This window comes from Pteropus medius, unplaced genomic scaffold, assembly GCF_902729225.1.
Source record: "Pteropus medius unplaced genomic scaffold, Ma_sr-lr_union100, whole genome shotgun sequence".
In the NCBI taxonomy this organism is placed as follows: Eukaryota; Metazoa; Chordata; class Mammalia; order Chiroptera; family Pteropodidae; genus Pteropus; species Pteropus medius.
The window spans coordinates 1344023-1366905 of NW_024353906.1; the positions used below are offsets into that span (position 1 = coordinate 1344023).

A 22883-nucleotide genomic window follows, 5' to 3' on the forward strand; every position below is an offset into this window, starting at 1 on the left:
ACTGTATAAAAACTACAGTGAACCTCTAAGACCTGTGTGCCAATAGCTTTAACTATTTCCACAATCAATTTTGTTGTCAAACTGTCTGGAATGAGAGTGAAATGGATTGTTAAAGGATTACTTCCTTTTCTCTCTCTGTCTCTCCGTCACTGTCTGTCTCTGTCTCTGTCTGTCTGTCTCTCTACATCTCTCTCTGTCTTTATACTTGTAAACCAGTAATTAAATTCCTTCAACTCTAAAAGTAGGAAGGAAGGAAAAAGTAAAGATAGCAAATCTTTTGACTAGCTTGGATTAAATGAATATCTAGACTAACTGGAATATTCAAAATAAAATTCTATAGGAAGTGTACAAATTAGTAAAAAAAATTCAGAGGATAATTGAAAATAGTTAATAATCTATTTACTTTAGACTTACTATCAGTTACCTTTCATTCTAATAACATCTTCCCTGGAATTAGACCATCTGAGTTCAAATTCTGCCTTCTGTATTTACTAGGTATGACTTTAGGCAAGTTTTAATTTTTTTTTTTCAAATAAACATTTTTTGTGCCATGGTTTTCTTATCTGTAAAGCAGGGACAATGGTATTATCTAACTCGTAGAGTTGTTTTAGAACTAAATGAGATCATACATACAGCAGTGCTGAGCACAGGAACTGATACTTTCTTTAATCTAGTAAATACTATTTCTGTATCTTTTCAACTGTCTCTTCAATAGTCATCCATTTATACGTCTATATAAATTCATCCATTCATCTGTCTGTTCATTTATCTATCCATCTTTTAAATGTTTATAACAATAAAGATTGATGTGTGGTTTTTTTTGTTTTGTTTTGTTTTGTTTTGCCACAGAATATGTAGAACTTTTAAAGTAAGAAATGAGTGTAATTGGCCAGGGGGTGGGGAAAGTGGCAATAGTCCTGGAAAACCAAATTATGTACAGAGATCTAGAAATTTTACTTTAAATCTGCTAGTTAAGCATAATACCTTAAATTTAATTTCTGCCTATTCATTTAATAATATTTAAATAATTAGGCAAATATTTATTGAGTGTATTCTTTGGGCAAAATATTGTACTAGGTACTGTGAGAATATAGCAAAGCCTAGGATTTTGTTTTTGTACTTGAAAAATGTATAATCTGGTTGGGATTACTTATAAAAAAATATAATGATACCATATACTTAAAGATATGTAAGATAGTATGCATTAGAAGTATTGAATGTATGATATAAAGAAATAAACTTTCAGAGCACTTATTAGAAGAGATTAGAAGAGGGGTGGATCGTAGTTACTTGGAATAGTCTCAGTTGGTTTCCTAGTGATAAGAAAGTGAGGGGGAGAAACAGGCAGAGCAAAGGCTAGGAGGCAGCAATAAATGAAGTTTGAGTATATCGGTCTAGTTAGAGTAGAAGGTTAAAGTGTAGACTATAAGAAGATAAGTTTAAAAAGATTGGTTGGATCTGGATGGAGGGCCTTGAATGCCAGAGACAGGAATTTGGAATTTTTTCCATCATCAAGAGAGAGACACTGATTTTTCTTGATCAAGAGAGTAGCCTGATAAAGGGAATGGCAGTAAGAATGATTTGGAGGGAAGAAATACTGAAATTAGGGAAATCCGTTTAGAGTCTGTTGCAAGAGTCTAGGTATGAAGTGTAATAAAGCCCTGTACTAAGGTGATTACGAGTGTGGTTAGAAGGTACAAGCTTGAAAAATGGTATTAAGGAAGAGTTGATGGAGCTTAATGACAGGCTGGCATTGAGGAACAAAGATTAAGAAGAGGAGATAGAAAGAGTGTTCATGTTTTGTACTTGGATGATTCTGAGAATGATGCTCTTCTGGATGTGAATGAATGAGAGAGGGTATTGAGGAAAATAATGAGGAATCTAATTTTAAGTTTGTAGAATATGACATAGCGGAGTACATCTTGGTATAAACATCCAGCAGTCATCTGAGGATTGTTGTGTTTCAGGGAAATGAGAGCTTAGTGTTGGGGGTATAGATGTAAAAATCATATGATTTAAATATTAAGGAATGAGATGTTTGGTAGAAAGAGTATACAGAAAGAATAATGTTTAAGTTGGTAGCATTAATGTGTGAGTGGTATTTTCTGTGACTATTCACCTTGATTTTAAAAAATAAGCTGTGTGCTCATCTCTTCTCTCTGATTTTCCCTCTTTCTTTCCAATATTATTGATTGTCTGCAATGTGCCGTACTCTGTACTCAGCACTGGGGATCCAGTGATAAACAAGGGTGACATGATCCCATACCTATGGGGCATGGAGAATAAGCTTCTTTTTTATATATAAAATAAAATCTTTTAATGTTTTACTTTTTTTCCACTTATTATAAGCTTATGATAATATATCCCTGGCATTCTCTGAGAGCAGGTTTCCTTTTTTTTTCTTTTGCTGATACTTTTTATTATTACTATATTGTAAGGAATATTCTGTAAGAGTATAATTTCAGGAATGTGTTAAGTTTTATCATTGAAATTAAAAAAAGACACCGATCACACGCCCTTTATGGGGAAGTTTTATTGTGTTAAGCTTTAAAGTAGGGTCCATTGGAAAAAAATAATTATATTATTTGAAAGTTGGCAAGGTCAAGGAAAAAGATCTTTTCCTATAACAGTCTTATTTCTCACATCCAGACTTCTCTTGATGATATGAAATTTATCTCAAATCACCATAAGACTTCCAACTAGAGACTGGACTTTCCTTTTTTTTCTGTTTCTCCCATCCTTATTCTGCTTCTGACTTAACCACGAAGTCAACCCCAATGTCTTCATTTAACATTTTCACCTAAAAAAAACCCCTTCCCTAATAAAATGGAAGAATGGAGGCATAGAAATACAATGTAAGATTGATTGGTCATTTCAGATTTATAAAGGATGAGAGCATCATTCTAAGGATGATATATCTGATTGCAAATGTCTGGATTTATATGCAAAGATTCAGGCTCAGGGAATCTTATGTTGTTGATGGTCTCTGATTCAAATTCATTCCACTTTTACTCTGCGGCAGTTCTTCCCCTCTCTCTTAACAGATCCTTTCTTTTAGAGGATTATAAATGATATTATTCAGGACAGAGGTATCAGGTAAAAGTAGAATATCAGGCATTAACTGCAAGTATGTTATACTTTTCTGATAAAAGAAAGATGTTATTGATGAAAGAAAACCCCGATGTTATGAGTGTTTTGATGATAGGAAAGATAGTTTTTGTAATATTGGAAGAAATGCTGTAAATCTGAATGTTTTAAATTTTGAGTTAGATATAAAATCACTTTACTAAATGCAGTTTGTTTGGAGCAGCATCTGTATTTATATCTTAGGAATCTTCAGGGTATGAGAGAACCATGTTATATTTTCAGTGCTTTAATACTAACCTAGCTTTGAGTTACTGAAATCCCTTCGATAGTGGGCCAATCTGGCCACCAAATTTGACAAGAATTCCAGATGCTGAGTGTACCTTATGCTTGGCTATTTTTCTAAACTTGGATCGAGATACTAAATCAATTTTGTAAGGTGAATTTTCATCCTCGAAAATACAGGCTACTTTAGAAGACAAAAATAAAGCATAACATTTTTCTTTTAAGGAAAATTAAGACAAAAGCTTTTGAGGTTGGATCCTACCTGAATTTTCAACCTTCAAAAAGGTTTCCAGGCTTGAAAGAAATCTCTGAAAGCGTGGTTTTTATAATGGATGTGCTGCTGACATACACTTAAGATTATCGGTCCAAATGGCAGTGATATAATTTGCAGGCCTTCTACTCTGTCTGAGAAGTTGTAGTGCTCTTATTGGTATTTGTATTCACTTTTTATGAATTGGTCTTTCTTGTTCTTTTTCATTTTAATTTAATGTAAGACTAATAAATCTTACTGTTAAATAACATAAACATTGCATCATAGCATTCAGTATTAAAATGCACTCCTTTTGGGGGGAAGCCAGATAGATGTGTTTACTCTGTAGAGAGATTAAGATTTGATTTTTTGTTTTCTTCATGGTAATTATGTTTGCACTTTGCTGATCACTAGTTGTGCATTATTACAATGGAAGGTGACAATTTGATTGTCTTCAATTGGAGAAACAAGTAATTTTATATTCACTAAGCTGTCAGGTAACACTAACTCACAGTACTAAGAGCTCCTGGCAATGTGGCTTGGCACCTATATTTAACTGCTTTGATGCTTGTGTAACTTCTGCTGAATCAGAAATACTTTGCCTGCTGGAAATGGTTTTCAGGGTTGTACAATGAGGTTTTCATTAAGTAGACAAACTGAAAATGAACTGCAAAGCCACAGTTGTTTCTCTCCTCCCATTTCCCCTTTGCTCCTCCTCTTTCCCTTCCCTCCCCGCTCCCGTGGCCTTTCCCCCTTCTTCCTCCTCTTCTTTCTCTTCTTTCTCTTATTTGTTAGGAACCTGAAATTTATACCTTATTTCATTACACGAAAGAGAGGAATTCCTGGATTGCTTTATTTAGCTAAAGGAGGACCTCAAATGTATGAGCCTTCATTTTTTGAAACAATCTAAACAGTATCAATTTTCATTTTTCTCTTTTTTGGCAACATTAAAAAGTGAAAATAGAGGTAAGAATGAAAAAGTATGGAGTGACAGTTTCCTACCTTTTCTCTCTGTGAAGTTATTGTTCTAGTTTATAATTTTTATTGATAATTGGATAAGATATCCTGTAATTGGGCTTCCTTATTAGTGGGTTGGTTTCAAGCTGATAAAGACATGCGTGGTATTCACTTTAGCAATTATGGTTCTCATTTCATGTGAAGAGGAGATTCAAAGTGAACATATATAAATAAATTCCTTCTCATTATTTTAGACAGCTTTCTTTCAGTCAATCCACATTGAGGTCTTTCAGTTGAGCTATAGTCATTGTGCTTGATTAAATTCCTCTAAATTAGTTGATATTTATAGTAGCTATTGTTTGGTTTTGCTCTTATTGTTAAGTGACTGATTTTATTTCTGTATTTTGGGCCTGGCTTTCCAGATCAAAGTTCCCAACAAGTTAATGGTACATGAACTGTGAGAAAGATTGAATATTATTTCTGTCAGGCAAAAAGTATAGGTAGAGGTTACATAAAGTCAAGTTGTTGTGATCCTGGGATGAAACTGGATACTTGGGGACACATGTAATAATTACAGGTTTTCCATAGGCAGTCAGGCAGGCAGGGCAGTCGTTAGCCTGGTTGCCTGCCTCTTCCAGCAGATACTAACCAATTAGACAGAGGTGGTTACGTGATGTAACATTATCAGGAGAAACAATTCATGAGTCAAAGCATTCCAAGACATATGAGCTCTAGTCCAAAGAACAGTCTTAAGCTATATAAAGTGACAGCAATATTGTCAGCTAAATATAAACTCTAGAAACACAAACTTTGATGACTTGAGAAGAATCTGTTCCAGGTAGTCCCTGTTTTGTAAGAACCTCAGAAGGCCTTTGGAGACAATTTTGGTGCTTTGGTATGAAAAATTAAAAATCTTAGATAAGTCAAAATTCATTAATTTAACCCACTTCTTTAGACATACTTCAGAGCCTCAAGCATATTTCATTTGCCTCATCTCTATTGATTTGATAGCTATCTCAAATCAGTGAGTTGTCTTATCTTTTTACAGATATTATGTCTGCGTGTGTTACATATATATTCTGAAAGAGCCACTACAAACTTTAAAAGATAGATTTACAACTCTCCAAGGTAGCTCTGAAAGCAGTTACCTTCTTTTTCACTAAATTTTGTCATTTGCTTATTAAACGGATAGAAGAGAGAAAAATCTGGCAAACGCCTAGGGAAGTTTGAGGGAGCGAGAAGGTAGTGCTGGATAAAAAAAACAAAAGGAATCAATAACAACCCACAGCCTTTATGTAAATGAAGCAGGAAAAGCTTTAAAAAGGATGTCTTCATTTTAATGTCTGGAATTGAGGTTCCTCCCCACAGCCTGTCCACCACCCCCATCCTTAAATGTGGGAATTAGAGGTAGAGGAAGGTTTTCAAATCATTCTTTGCCCTAGGCTGGGTGGACTGGCATCTTTTGTAAGGGTTCCTGGGTATTGTGCATTTTGGCAGCTGAACATATCTGTTACTCATGCTCCTTAAAATGAGAGGCACTGTATTATATTTTTGGAAAATTAGTTGTTTATTTTTCAGTATCAGATCAATTGCAGCCTTAACAGTGAATTATCTGACTGAAATAAGTCTACCTTGGTAGCCTGGGGCTGAGCTGCAAAAATAAATGTGAATGTTGGCCTGAATTTTTAATTTTTTCTTTAAGTAAACCAACTATTAAAATGTTGCTTTATGTTCAAAACAGGGCTCCTTTTGAGTAAAGTAACACATCTAGAAAGTGAATGTGATTTGATGATAATCAGAAGTAATGAAAACATTTTTTAAAATTGGGTTAAAAATATTGTTCCAATAAATTTAGTGGCTCTTTTGGATAGTTACATAAGTCCCAAATGATAATTGAGAAATGGATTCTTTTCAAGCAATAGTAAAGGGGGAAAAAGTAATTTTGAGTGGCTATGCTTTATGAGAAAGTTGTTTTAAAATAGTCCCAATTTTTAAACATATACAAATAAGTTTTTTTAAAAAAATAACAGTATCAAATCAGAAAGGTATAAATTTCTAGAAAGTATGATTTTCTGAGACAGAGGACTTAATGTGTAGCTATCCAGTCCTTACCATTTTATGAAGTCTTAGACCTGCTTATCTTGATTTCTTGTTAAAGGCCACAAAGTAAATTTACTGTTTGAGTAGGTTTGTAATGGCCTAAACATTGAGATTTCATACTGGGTTTGAGAGTAAAATAATTATCATCTTTCTAGAGGCGCTCTTACTGACTTCCTAGAAAACATTATCAATTACAGGAGACTTTATCTCTGACAATCTCATTCCCAAAAGTCCTAAGCCCTGAAGTTCTTTCCAGTGTCCTGGCATCCTGAGAATTCACTTGATCTGCTGGGCAGAGGCATTTCAAACTCGGGGAACACATGATGGGAATTTAGTTTTATGTGTCCTAAAGATATGTAATTCTCTTTGGAGGTTTTACTTGATAATAGCTATGCCCCAGAAAACCATCTTGTTTAACCAATGTGATAAGTTGACAATGTAGTTTTTCTCTCTGATTATAATGTACTCTGTGTAGTCAATACACTGGTACCATGTGAGTGTAATTTCCTCTTTTATTTTATCTCCATTGCACTGTATTATAAATAAACAGTTAAAAAAAACACCAAACAAATCTGTTGCATCTCCTTTTAAGATTGTACCACTGTAGACACTTGTTCTAGTAAAGTAGAATTGGGCGCATTTGATTGCATTTAAATTTTTCATGCTTCAGCAGTTTGGCTGGGAGCACAGTAAAGAAAAATCCCATGAGCGAGGATAGTTTAGAATAATAGAACTTGATTTTGTGTATTATAGCGGCAACATTTGCGCTGCTTTAGTTAGGGTTGTGTCAGCACTTCCATTATAAACTCCTGTTTTCAGGGGGTATAACTAGGGAGATTTTTAAAAAATACAAATTAAAAAAACAATTCATTTGAATGATTTTTAAGTTATAATAGTGCAAAAATAAAACAAAGTAAAGTCACATAAAATTGACCATTTCACAAGGATTTTGATTCTTTTGCTTCTTTAGTTATATATGGCAGCAGCTAAAGTAAGATACTGTCCTAATACACTGGGGGTGAAAGTTTTTTGTAACGTAAAATTATTGATATGAGCATTAAAGGTAAAAGTAAGCATTCCACGTGACATTATAAAACATTAAAACAAGTGTATGTTTGATTTATGAGTTTCTAAAGGAGAGTAGCATGGTGTAGTGGTTATAGTAAAGGCATAACCAAAGGTCAAGTATCTTTGCAGCTCCTAGAATACTGTTTAGTTGGTCTAGTAAAATGTTTTAAAAGAGAAAGCTAAAGTAAAGAAATAAAATGAACGCAATGCAATCAGTAAATTGAAGATTCTTTAATAAAGTAATTATGCAAAAAATATTCAGTAAGTCAAATCTAGCAAGTAGTAAATCTAAGACTTACTTGGCAAACCGTGCATTAAAAAGCTTTGGGAACACTTTTCTTTTAAAAATACAACAAAGCCATTACCCAAAACAAAAACGACAATAAAACCAACAATAAAAAATAAACCTGAAACAACTCCAGCAATTTTTTCAAAAGGAAATGCCCACAATGGAGCAATACCTAAGTAAAACGACAAAATCACCTTTTTTCTCTACTAACAACATGTTTGAAACTATAGTAAACACACGAAACTTAAGTAAAATATAATATGGAAAAGTATTCTTGGAACCAAAAAATGTTGATTCCTTTGCTAAAGGCAGGGATTTTGAAGTTCGAGTATGCCTTCCCTGCTTGTTTACTAGCATCATCCTACCTTCCCCTTCTCCTTGTCCCCTGATGATGGTGTGAACTGAGGATGAACAGTCAGATTTAATATTGCTTTTTTTTGGCAGTCTGTTTTATTTGCAACCTTAATACACATTTATATTTGTGAGTGCAAAATAAAAGACAAATTATGTGATGTTATAAATAGGTAGCTTTCTTGAATGGTCACTGGAGGAATCACCAGAAGACTGTTGATGAAGTAGAGGTGAAGCCTTTCCTCACTAATTGTATTCAGCGTGTAATTTCTAAACTTCCCTCTGAATTTTGATTTTCAATTAACACTCCCCATTTGAAGATAATTTTCTATTTAATGTAATTGCAGGAAATAATTTATTGGCTGATTAAGACTGAGGGCCCAGCCTTCCTTAAGAAAACACTCTAACAAACCAGCCTTTAAACTCAACTCGTAGCTTTGGACAGATTTAGTCTATTTTTACAGCTGCATGGTTGTGTTTAATTAGGATTGTGCACTATTGTTCATTGGTGCAGTTTATAGTTGAAATTATTTTTAAGAGACTTTTGTGTTTTGTGTCAAGATTAATTCTTACTAAAGCAACAATCACAGATATTGATATTAGAAGGAGCCAAGTCATTTTATAATAAGAGGATGTTTGTTGGGGAGCTGAAGTCCTTCTGAGTTTTGGATTATAACTTTCAATTGTATTTAGCTGTTTTAAAAAGCAGAAGTAAATTCATTCTTTGGTTTTTAATATGAATGATTACATTATTGGTACTGTCATTATCTGAACTATAAAAACATTCTTATTGTTTATGGCAAACTCTTGATAAACTTGCAGAACAGTTATAATTTGCCTGGTTTTCCTATGGTATTTATGAGGCCAGTGAAGTAAGCTCCAGAGTGATTCCTGTAGACTAAGAAACATCCTTTAATATCATTTTCCCTAAGTGTGTGCACATTTGTCCGTTTGTTAGTATTGATTACAATTGGTCAAGAATATATTTATCTGATTCTTTGATGTAGTACTCTTTAGAACATTTTATTTCTTTCTTCTCAAAGAAAATATAGACATTCTTCTGTACTTCGTTTTCCCTATTTTATTTCTAGTATTGCGTCTAATAGATGAAATTTTTATTATTTGTAGAGCGATTATTATAAGTAGGTATCAGCATTTTAATATGTTTCAAAGCACTTCAAAAGCCTGTAATACTTTTATTTAGAACTGTGCATAATTAGATTAGCTGATCTTATATTAATTTTTTTCACTGTAGGATACTAAATCTGAGCCCCCTCATTAATTGTGAGAAATTTAGCATTAGCTGTTAAATCCTATGTGAAACATGGGCTGCTACATAAAAACTACTGTTTAAATTGGAATTAACTTAATTATTTTTCTTTGCACTTGATATTTCCTTCACTGCAATATTCATGAAAGCATGTGACAGATTTGTAAATTTAACTGTTAATCTCAGATTTCTAGACCCTTTAATCAGTATTTATTTGTCTGTAGAAACAGTACTAGCAAGTTAATGATTTGCTAATTTGAAAAATGCTCATGTGGTTTCCTATGTTAACTGATTTGTGCATTTTTTAAAAAAATGGTATGAAATCAATTAATTTTAAAGAGCAATTAAGGTGGAGATTTTATTCCTTTCATTACACAGCAATTTTAGAGCTAAAGATGCTATAAAACAAAAATTGCATAAAGTTTTAGAAAAAATACTCAATTACCTCTTTTAAGTTATAAACTTTTGGTGGTTTTATTTCTAAACATTTTGCTAAGAAAATCATCTTGATAAAGTGATGCTATAAAAGTTTTGAAATTCTTTTAATAATCATAATTTTCCGATTGTATATGAAAGCGCAGAATGGGGACCTTGTGCTGAATATAGTCGATAAATATTCGGTAATTGTTTTAAGAGTTTTAAAACTATTATGCATTGTAGGAATTTTACTGTTTTCATAGTAAATGCTTTGAATCTTGTATGTATTTTTTAATATAAAATAGAGGCATAGTTATTTCATATGCTAAATTCAAACGTTATAAAACTGCCTCAAGACTAATCTAACGTTATCAGCCACTCAATCAATATGTCACTTAAAAGTTAAATTACAGCAGTTGACACAGCTTGAAGGTCTTTAGAAAAGAATCACATTGACACTAAACAGTGTTAGGCTTATCACTCATAATACAAGGTGTAAACTAGAAGTCTGGACCAAATTCGCTTAGGACTTTTATCATAGATTACTTACTCTCCTGATTATATTTTCTTATATAGACTTTTGTTCCTACATAAAGCATAAGCAAAATTTGGATATTTGTACTTTCAAATCATCCTCCAAACTAGCTCATTTGCCAGTTCATTCATCTATTTTTTTTTTTTTCATTGATAGCCATCAACCAAATTACTCTCAAGAAGCTTATAATCTAGTTGGGAGAACTGGGAGGAAAAATACACACATACATATACTATACATCATCAAACTTATTTCATAAAAACTTCATTTATGGATTGGTAAGAGAAAATATACACCGATTACTGAGAAGAGTTTTGCTGACTTAAAAGCAAAGAGGGAAGGAATAGATAAGGTAAGAGTTTTTTTTTAATGGTTTAGAGTAGATCACAAACATTTCTGAAATTAGAATACTTTCCTCTTTTCCTAAATTAGTCAAATGTAAGGGATAGGTGTTTTTTTTTTTTTTGTCATCAACAGCTTTTTTTAATCCACACTGTTTTCTTCTTCTGCAGAAGAATGTCTTCCAAGCAAGCCACCTCTCCATTTGCCTGTGCAGCTGATGGAGAGGAAGCGATGACCCAAGATTTGACCTCAAGGGAAAAGGAAGAAGGCAGTGATCAACATGTGGCCTCCCATCTGCCTCTGCACCCCATAATGCACAACAAACCTCACTCTGAGGAGCTACCAACACTTGTCAATACCATTCAACAAGATGCTGACTGGGACAACGTTCTGTCATCTCAGCAAAGAATGGTGAGCTTTGAATTTTTGGCTACTGTCACTAGTGTTTGTTAGTATGCGTCATTACATATAGGTGTTTTAGAGAAAGCTCGAAATACATATCATTAGAGTTTTTTGTGTTCAGGTCCTGAAACAACCACCGTATATATTATTAATATACTAGTAAGGGGGAAAAATGGAAAATGGTTTGTGATTTCATTTTTGTCCATTATTAGGTCACTTTCCCAAAAGATATTTAATTTAATGTGGAGGAGATTTAGTTATCTTATTCTTTGAATCTCTGAATTTAAGGTGGTGAACTCGATAATACCACAAAATAGATATGATCAAATAAAGTGTGGCCGTGTACTAGTATTGAAAAATTGTATTAAGCAAACATGTCTATGTGGATGAGATCATATGGTGAATACATCTTCAGTGAGGAAATGCAGGTATTTGTCAATTTTAATGGTTATTCTTGATTTATAATAAAGCTTTTCTCACTTATGTGCCTATATATTAATTTCAAAAGGACATGCAAAGCTCCTGAGTATCATACAATCAGACTGCAAGAATTTTCCCTAAAGGTAGAAACAACAGCATCAAATACATGCAGTGCATTAGGGAGCTTTCCTGTGTTAAATTTCATCTTTAATAATCAAAACAGAAACCATAGCAAGTGACATTGTGTAGTTTAAGCAAAAGTATTCAATTTTTTTAGTATCTAGAACTGACCAAAACCTTAATGTATTTTATTCGATTAGGAATTTTAGACCATGTTTTACATTTCTTAACTTTTGGTTAAGTTAATGGAAAGTATATTAAGTGGGCAAATAGATAAAGTTTTATTTCTTAATAAAAATACTACTAACAACATGTATTTAAATTCTCGCTATATGCTTAATGTCTCAGAACCAATTCAAAGACTGGATTTCATAATTTATAGATGCAGACACTCTTCTTTTTCAGGTGATTTGGAGACATAACTAGTACTCTGGAGCATTAGGTGAGATGTAGAGGATTGGAAGAAACATAAGAGTTTTCTAAATTCATTTTAGGTTTGAAGGGTATCATTATAAAATCAGATGGATCCACTGGAAGATTTATTTTCCTTGAATAGGAGGAAGAGAGAAAGTATACTAAAGCAAGACTGGAAGTCTGTTTTCTGATTGAACTTGAGTGGTTCATTTTATACCTTCAAGATAGCATGGGTGAAATAGATATCAAATCACTGTCACTGGATTTTTGGCAAGCTATGTATTCGGGCTATGTTTTATTTTTATTTCAACAATTATTTATGTAGCACCTTCTCTGGGTGCAACATTCTACTAAGTGCTGGTTGTATAGTGGTGAACAAAACATGCATGATTGTGCCTTCATGGAGTTTATATCTAGGAGCGAGAACAGAAATTGAACAAATATACATGCATAAATGCATAATTAAAATTGTGATATGTGTTAGGAAGAAATATAACAGAATGCTATGTGAGAACATAATGGGATAAATCTAATTATGAATGGATGGATAGGAATGCCTTCTCTGACCTGAGGTTGATAGGAACCAGCCAGGTATAGAATAGAAGAAAGAGTAAAAATAGTAGAGAGAATAGCATGTATGAAATATTTGAGGTGAGAAAAATACAACTGAGTTTTATGAAATTCAAGATAGTCTTTGTGGCTGGAGTGTAATGAGTGAGGATGCAATGTAGCATCAGATATGGTTGGAGAGACTGGTAGAGGCTATAATCAAAAAGACCTGCAGACGACATTATGGAAGTGAGATTTGATTCTAAGTGCAATGGGACGGCATTAAAGGGTTTAAGAATATTTCACACAGATAATTCTGGCTGTAGTATGAATGGATGGGAGGGAAACTGAATGAAAAGAGGAAGACCTGTTGGGAGGCTGTTTTAGAAGTCCAGGTAGGAGATAATAATGACTTGGATTAGTGTGGAGGCTGACAGAATAGAGAGAAGGGATGGGTTCAAGATATATATTTGCTTTTATGCCAAATATAATTATGGACAAATAAAAATAACTAAACTGGAAAATGTAGTTTGAGGCAGAAATAATGCAGTTCGAATTTTACTTCTTTAGAGAACACTTTGCTTATATTTTTAAGTAAAATTTTGTGTGTCTTGGCAAGTGCCAAATTTCTTCATTGAGTTATTCTCAAAATTTTATGATCTAAAATTTTGTCCGAAAATGGATATTAATAATGTGCTTACCAAATTTATATTAAGTGGAATTTATGATAGTATTAAATAGTTTTAAATTTATAAATATGTTATATATTAGTCTAAAAGAAATCATTCTTTCTGAAAATGTTTTCAAACTTTCACTCTCTTTTGATATTAAGCATTGCTTTCCACTGGACCCTTTGTGTATTCTGAAAGTCTGGAAGCCAAAATATTTTGTTTTAACTCACACTCTATAGTATTTCCCAGCTGTGTACTTATACGGTATAATAAAAGGATTTAACAAATGGGAAATAGCAGCTGCATTTGGAAATTCCCTTTGTGCTCCCTTTTCATTCGATAGATTCAATACTGTGTACTGTGTAACAACTATAACATCAGATCTGTAATGACTTATATTGCAAGTATCGTCACAAAACAATTTTTTCCTTTCAGGAAAGAAAAACAATAGAAGGATTTTAGGTTTCTGGGCCATCCTGCAAACCTACATATTATGTGTGCGTGCGTGTGTGCATGCGTGCGTGTGTGCCTGTGTGTGTGTGTTGGGGGGGGACTGTGACTAAAATAAAATTTAATAAATTTTTTACCTCATTCTACTTTCAGATAAATATGAAGTCCAAAAGAATTATTATGAAGTTAAGTGAAATTTATAGTTTTCTTCAATGGATCATATCTGTTACTATAATTGAACCCCATAAAATAGTTGTGGGGAAATAAAATTTAAAAGGAAGTCTAGAAAACAACAACAAAAAGTGTATCAACACCTATTCAGTTTCCATTGTTATTTACTTTCTGTGATGGCCTTCACTCAAGAACTGTTAGAAGCAGGCACTACAAGTTTCTTATCTACTGGGTTCAGGAAGGGTTTTACTTTGAAATATCAAGACCACAGAGGACCTTTTCTGTAAGAGAGGGTAAAGACAAAGCAGAGAAATTCTGCTAATCCGTACTTCCTGATTAGAAAAAAAAATCTTTATGCGTTAAAATTCTGATTATTTTGAGGTGGCACTCTAACAAAATATGAGACCATGCAGTTTCAAACAAGAATTCATTATGGCATAAGCAAAGAAGGAGAATAGAAACTTTAGAGGTCAGCATTCAAAGACCAATTTGAGATTAAAAAAATTTTAGACTCTGGTTTCAGTTACAATTACTTATATGACACAAAAATGTTCACTTTTAAATTTAGGGTGCTGTGTTAATTAGTAAGATCCATTCAAAGACTGAAAAGTTAGTGTAAATAAAAATCCACTGCCCCTCACTATGTACAATCACTGCCAGTGTAGCAGCACCTTTTTCTGCGGAGGAATATTGACACTGTCCCCTGAAATATGTTTTTGTTCCCACTAGGGATGAATTGTTAGGCAGGAATAAATTCACATAATTTTCTTATGGAAAAAAATGTATAGTGTATTATTCTTTTTAATGTTAACAAGCATAGATGAACATTTTGTGGTAATGTTTAGTGAGTGGCATATATTGTGTTGTAATGATTATCTACTAAAGATTGCTTGAGTATATAGCACCTACTAAGTTCCAGGCACAGGGACTTTCTTGGGAATAAGACAGATAAGATCCCTGCTATCATGGAACTTAATTTTTAGTGGTATAACAGACAATAAAGAAGTTTCACAGAGTGAGACAATTTCAGACAATAATAAGTGCAATGAAGAAAGTTGAATAAGAAAATGTGACCGAGATGACTACGTTAAACAGTCCAGGGAAGGTCTTTTTGAAAAGATGACATTTGAGTTGAGATTAGAATAATGAGGAGCCAAATATGCAAAAAATTGGGGAAGACACCTAGCTAGAATATATAGTAAGTGCAAAAGCCTTTTGATTAGTGTATTTGAGCAACAGAAAGCAACAGAGTGACTCCAGTGGAATCGGTGAGGGAAGAGACGGGTATGAGATAAAATCAAGGAGGCAGGCAGGTGACAAATACTATGGGGTATTCATAGGCTACAGTGAGATGTTTGGACTTCACTTCAAGTGCAAGAGGAAGATTTTAATCAAGAGACTAACATGATTTGATTTATGTTTTTAAAAGATCACATTGGCTGCTGAGCAGAGAATGGGTTGTAAGAGATAACACCAGAAACAAGGTCACCTATTAGGAGAATAATTGCAGGGCAGGTGAGAGTCTGATAATAAGTGGAAGAGTGAACAGTTAGGGAGGTTATCTTTTGAAGAGTTCCCATAGATTCTGAAGAAGACAAAATTCACACAGAAGGTGAGGAAAATATTTTAAGTAATGAACATGTGGACAGAAATTTAGTCAGGAATGAACAGGAAATGAAATTACTGAGACCAGGGAGAGAATAAAGGGTAGACTTGCTCCTGGACAGAATGGTCCCATGTGAGGACAGACACTTTTTATCTAAGAGGAAACTATTTGCAGGTAACATCTGGGGTAGGCCATGGGGATGTGGGCAAGGTACCAACAGTATCTCTTTCAAGATCCAAAAGTGGCAACCAGATTGTAAGAGGGATCTGAATATGTGTGCACTTATATGTATCCTTATTTCGATACGTACTTCAAGTCAAAATGGGATTACATGCATCTGGCTTTTACCTACTAGTCTGATTAAGTAGAAATAACCATGCTAGACTTCCAGCCCCAGAATATCAGAACTCCTTATTTTGGAGACCTAATCAAATTCTCCCAAGTGTGTTTTATCTTCAAGAAAAGTTTTTAAAATAATTTTTCTGCTATAAACAAAAGATGTCAGTAATATTCTTTATTGTAATTGAAATAAAATGATAATAGGAGTGTTGAGATATTTAATAAATAACTGTTGGGGACAATACTTTCTTGCTTGCAAACAATATGTCCTCTGCCTTTCTTGCTTTCAGTCCAATGAAGTTGCTAATCAACTCTGGTGAGTTTTATGTAGTTCACTTGGAGTCATAAAAATTGTGGTGTGGACTTTGTACCATTTCTGGGAATGGAGCTGTTTTCATTACATGATAATATAGTCCAGGAATTTTAAGTGAGGATTTAATGCTTCTCAGCCATGCTTTATGTTGCGATAGACTTGTAGAGGATTTCTAATTTCGTTGCCTTTTAAAAGATTTTGAAAATTTGAATTGTTGCCAGTTTTTGGTAAGATTTAGTCATTTAAGATATCAGGCAGCACCCAAGTGGAATTTATTTCCTCACTTTTATTGAGATTGTACTTTAGAAAGTGTAGTGAAACCCATTAGTTCACTTGGTTTTAGCTACTTTATAGTCTTAACAGCTAGGGGAAGGTTTATGAGCATCTTTTTGGTACCTTACTAGTCTACAAAGCACTGGAAAAAAGTCATAAATTAGCAAGGTTTAGACTTTTAGAGAAATTTAGTCACTACTTCTTTGTTTTAGAATGTTGGAAGGTCATTTAATTTACGTCAAATTCAAACCTAGGCTTATGGTGACAAGTGAAAATGTCCATCTTTCCCCCTGTGTCATAAAACAGCATTCTCCAGGAAGCTCTGTGGGAACTTTCTCATTTTCTATAAATTTGAAACTGTATTAGCATCCAGTATTGTCTTTTTTTTGAAATGTAATGAGAGAAATTTACTTAAAATTCGAACCAAAAAATAAAACCATATTTTATTGCATGACATGGGTACCGAAATGGACAACTAATGTTGTCTAATGTTAACACATCGATCACCTTTATATTTTCGTACCATGGTTATGTGCACTGTTTCATTCCTACTATTAAAAAATGCTATTTTAAAAAAAGTTCCAAAATGTGGGTTTTATAAGGTAAACAGAATGATTACTAGTATGCCACTTGGAAATACCTTGATGTTTATGAAAATTTGAGTTATTTTATCCTTATTGTTAATAATATAATACACCTTTCTAAATATACTTTTTGGAAAATTTTTTTTACTTACCTATCATATTATCAAAATTTTTATCAAAAGTAGAAACATTAACATGCTCTGTTATAGATGGCGTTTTTCCCTCTCAGACATTGAAGAATCAGGTATGCATGCTGATTGACTCTCTAGTCATTAACGTGCGGTTATGTGGGCTGCACATCGAACACCTGCCAAAAATATAAAAATCCAGTACTTTGCTACATCTGTGCAGAGACTTTTTGCATTTCTTCTGTATTTTGGCAGTTTAATGAAAATCAGACCCTGGTGTCTTTTTTTTTCAGTGTAATATAATTGTGTATACAAATTGTATTCTAGGAGACAGAATATGCCGTGTTTATTTTAATTTAACTTTTCAGGTTGTATAAGACTTACTAACTGGGGTTTGTAGAGCACTGACTATAACATGAATCTCTTAAGAAACTCCGTCACTGACATTCGCTTAAAATTTACAACATTCCTTCATGTTCATAAGGATTATCTTTTCTGGGATTCAACCAGTTTTCCCCTAATTTGCTTCTTTTTCTGTGACACCTTTATCTCTCATAAATATTTTGTTTTCATTTTTTTCACCAATATGCTGCTAGTGTACACCTCATAGTGATGCCAGGGCTTCTTCTGTGGTTTGACTTTTCCTGTCTACTGTCCATATTCAAATAGTCCTTCATGACCAAAATATAGCTTGGGCTCTATAGTATTACCAGACACTTAAGGAAAGTCACCTTTTGACAATTATTTAAAATAAGACTTGATTACTAATAGAAAATCTGGTACGATCTCGTCTAGCAGAACAGTTAGATTGAGTAGGCCTATTCACTTAGCTTTTATTTTCTTGAAGGATCCAAATGGCATTTAAACATAGTAGTTTTTTTTTTAATAGGCTTCTTATCATAATTGGTCAGTGTTAATCAATGAAAGCTGATCTCAGGACACCAAAGCAGTTAAAGCAGAACTCCAAAAGAATGTTTTAGCCTATAGGTGTTTCTAATTAATGTATACTTTCTTATTCAGAATTTTTTTCTTGCCCATTGGTGATCTGGGTACATCATTATAATGAAATATGATAAATGGAGTAATGAAATAGGCACATTTCTATAATGCTTTTAAGCAACATGTTGTAGAAAGTATAATGTATATATTATATACCATGCATTTACATGACTAATTTGAACTTTTCAAGATTAGCATGAGATATGAATCTTAAGATTCTTCTAGATCAGCACGAATAAGATGGTGATGCTTGGATAGAGACTATATTTCTTTAGGGATTGTATTTTCACTCCTCCATATCTACCTTCTTACTTCAATTTGGAGAGAGTTGTTTTCCATAAAGGTAACTTTAACATAATGAATTCTGCTCCCATCAGAATGATGGGATGAGATTGAAAGGGCTCTCTTTGATTATTGAGTCAAAACACCTGCATTAAACAGGAAAGCCCCTACTCTGTTCCTTCCATGAACATATCTAATTTTTCTTAAACACATCTAATGAATGTGCCTTAATTACCTTGAGATGCAAATTATCCCACTGTTTGATTGTCCTCTGCAATAAGAAGTTTTCCTTGCTTTCTAAGAGAAATGTAACCTTTTTAAAGAAGAACTTCAAGCTATTATTCTTTTTGTTAGTATAGCTTTCAATGTGATGACATATTTATTTTTTATACTATTAACCTTCTAAATATTATTTTTGTATTCCTATGTTCCCATGACCTCTAGGCATTATTTTTCTACATGATGCAAATTGAGTTCAATAATATAGCTCTTTGTAAACTACATTTTTAAATCCAAAGTATAAATTACAAACCTTTCCTAATAAAATTTTACAATCAAGTAAAAATTAGAAATGAATATTTATGCATTTCATTTATCTTCTTTATATTTCATTAGCATGCTAGAAAATGGGAAACATTATTTAATAGAATGATTGAAAATTATTTTGTAAACTTTTGCTGTCATTATAATTTAACTCTGATTTGTTTTCACTGCCAGTGTACTGAGACTACGTAGAATTCAGTATTCTCAAGTTCATCAAACTTCTGGGGAGAAATGTGCCATCATTCAAGCGTAGATAGATTATAGTGGTATGATAGAAGTGATTCATTTATGTAGAAACACAAAGATTGGAACATTTTGGGTAATTACTGTTATTTAGGAACTTTTTGGTTAGTTTCAGGGGGTAAATTGGTAGCTTTTTACACAAGCCCTGGGTTAGTCAGGATTAAGCTAATGTAATCCATGAACAAATTGAGAAAATTTTTGCTGTTGTATTTAGAGTTAATATTTGGCCTTCAGTTATATTAACTTATTTTGTACCTGGTATGCTTCTACCAAAGAGACCTCTCTCATTTTTTTTTATTTTTATTCTCACATTGGTATGTTTTGTATGTGAAGTTGATTATAGTTTATTTATTTTGCTTTCTGAAATTGACAGTAAGATTAGTGTCCAGCTCTCCTTTTGGCTACTGTTCTCTTGAATCCATGAGGAATGACATAGTTGGGCAAGGAATCAATCTGCATCTGAGTATTTGAAAGTTAAGAGAGAAAAATAAAAATTCACACCTTCTATCTCCTCGACAGAGAAAGTGTGGCTTCTGTGATTGTAACTGATCCATTAATTCGAAGTTGTATGTTGCTTTCCGGTAGAGCAATGCACAGCTTCCAGACATTGGGGGCACCTGATGACTGAATTAGACTTCTGTTTCCTGCTTTGTGGTAATTTGGTGACATTTTTATGCCTAGCTTTTCTTTTCCTGGAAATGTAGATAGATGATAGATAGATGATAGATGCTGATAGATAGATAGATAGATAGATAGATAGATAGATAGATAGATAGATAGTTGTTGTATAAGCAACACACCCTCTGAGAAATCATTTTGTTTTTATTTGTACTATTTCTATCTGTAAAAACCTAAATCAGAGAGCTAGAGATGTTATTTAATAATTTCTGGATAACAAAGAGTTTCTTGGTAAGCCATTGTATATATTGCACATATTAGAAGGAAATTTGAAGGATTTTGTGGTGGATTTCTCAAAACAGGGAACATTACTGGACAAGAACCCAGTGAGAGGAGACTGTTACGCTCACGTAGTGGCCGTGAGTGCTCAGCTTATATGACATACATAGCAATCTGCTCTCTAGTCATTCTTCTCTAGGCAAATTAGGCCATGAAAGGACTTCACTGTTAATAGAACAGAATATGTATTAAGGAACAAATGGGTTTAACAGACCTTGATTGGCCTCTGGGACTTTTTAATGTTAAGATTTTTGAGGTATGAAGAGCATACTCTGAACTATTTCTGGAACTCCAGCCTCATCATTTTAAAATAAATACTCAAAACGTAGGTAAATATTACATCAATATTTGCTTATGGGGGTCTCAATATTACCTCTTTTCCTAATGACTCCCAACTACCTTGCTGTTTTTCTAAGAGGTTTATATCCTGTTTTTACTGAAGCTACTGTGATACTCTTGAATGATTGTAGATTCCCCTCCCCCGCAATGGCCCCAGTTTCTGTCTTGAATTAGGGACAAGTTTCCTAGAAAATGGATTAAACAATATTTCCATACATTACTTGTGTCATACTACAAGCATACCTTTTCCCTACCAACACTGAGCTAGTGTCATACAAACAGGTCCCTGGTTCCTTGGCTCTATTTTCCAGGCTCTTTTCCTGTTCTGGGTAGAGGGTAGGGAAATTTTTTACTTTGCCTCCTTTTGCTTCAGTTTCTTTCTTCTGATATCTGGAGTTTGTCCACTAACTCAAAGTTCTCTTCATTGTTTCTTATTTGGATGATGCTTATGCATAATGTGTTCCTGATGATCGGACTGATATCTGGATTCTGTAATGTACATATAATTTAAGCTTCCACCATAGTTTTCAGATCACTTAAAGCATACTAGCTGTTTGGCTGATTAGATATAAAAAATATACGGTTAATGTTTTAAGTGCACTGGTGCCTCTCACTTGGAGAACAAAAGAAAACAACTGTAACAGAGGAGAGCACGTGGATGATAAACTTGACAGTAAAGTAGTTACCTCTTAAAAAAAGCTCTATAGAATCATTTGAGATTCTCCATGCATAAAAAGTTATTCTGGAAGAACTCATTCAATTATACTTGTCTAATTTCTGCATAATCATACCCCTTCCATAATGCCTTAAATTGTAAAACAACAAGAAAAAACCAACAAACAAATAAACAAATAACCAACAAAAACATTCTTTTGATTCAGTGGAAGTATTTTCCCTGGTGTTATTTAAAGGAAACAATTTAGAGGAGAGGATGTTACCTTATAGAAAGCCTATATTCATCTCTGCCACTAATTTGCTCTGTGACTTTAGAAAAGTCACTTTATATCCCCTGACTTTACTTTTCACTCAACTCAAAAGTGAAAAATTTGAACTATAATTACCATCTCTTGCTATTTCTAAATTTCTTGGTATCGAGGTAAAATTTGTCTTAGCCAATTCAACCTAGTCTGGTAACGTTATTTAGGTTGAATGTCATATGATAATTTAAATACTAATGAATTGCCAGATAAAAGTAACTGTCTGGAGTTGGTAGGCACATGAATCAGTGAATAGGTGAACCTTGATAATATGTCGCTTTGTGTTTTGGAGAATTCACTATCAGATCAGCCTGCCTTAAAGCTCTTCTTGCTGTCCACTATGAAAAAGTTATATTTTCATCTATGAAGCTGCCTGTCTTACGGCATTGTATCTTTAAAGTATATATACCCTAAGGGGGTGAATGTGTGCCTTAATTCTTTGTTGTTTAGACAATATTGAGCACATTCAGTTCAGGGTACTGCTCTTTAAGAGAGATAGAGAAGCAAATTGGAATATACATAAGGGAGAATGATCAGGAGGCTGAATCATGTCTTATGAGGAAGAAATGAAGAAAATAGGGATATTTTACCTAGAAAAAGAAAAGATACAAGGGTACTATAATAGCTGTGTGTATGTTTTGAAAGTGCTACTGTTCTAGTATTTCCATGGAATGAAAATATTTCCATGGGTTTAAGGAGTAGGATTCTTATTCTTATAAATAAGAATGTTTGACAACTCTCCAAAGATGGAATAGTTTGCTTTGAGAGGTACTAACTGTTCAATTAGTGGAGATGTTTAAGGAGAGGCAAAAAAAACTTACTTGTCAGGGAAGTTGTAACAGCCACCATCACTACTACCACCACCACCATCAATTAATGAGCACTTACTATTTAATTTTCATAACAACACTATGAGGTAGGTTCTATACTGCTGTTATTATCACTCCCATTTTATAGATGAGGACATTAAGGCACAGAAAGTTTATCTAACTTGTCTGGGGTTGAATGGGAGGTAGATGGAAAAGCTAGATGGGATTTAACTAGAAAATCTGGCCCAGAGAGCCTACACTTTATTAGCTACTATACCACATTTTCTTGCGCAGGAGGTTCAAGTACTAGATGGGTTTGAGCAATTGGATTTTTAAGGACCTTTGA

At 33.5% G+C, this 22883-nt stretch overlaps 1 protein-coding gene across 4 annotated transcripts in view; it reads left to right on the forward strand.

Moving 5' to 3' along the window:
• Positions 1-22883, forward strand: part of SOX6 (SRY-box transcription factor 6) — a 460797-nt gene that overhangs the window by 109154 nt on the left and 328760 nt on the right. For all 4 annotated transcript variants that reach the window (XM_039851521.1, XM_039851522.1, XM_039851519.1 and 1 more), the window contains exon 2: positions 11119-11359. In XM_039851521.1, coding sequence (XP_039707455.1) covers positions 11123-11359 — 237 coding nt within the window. In that variant the 5' untranslated portion in view covers positions 11119-11122. The remainder of the gene's footprint in view (positions 1-11118; positions 11360-22883) is intronic.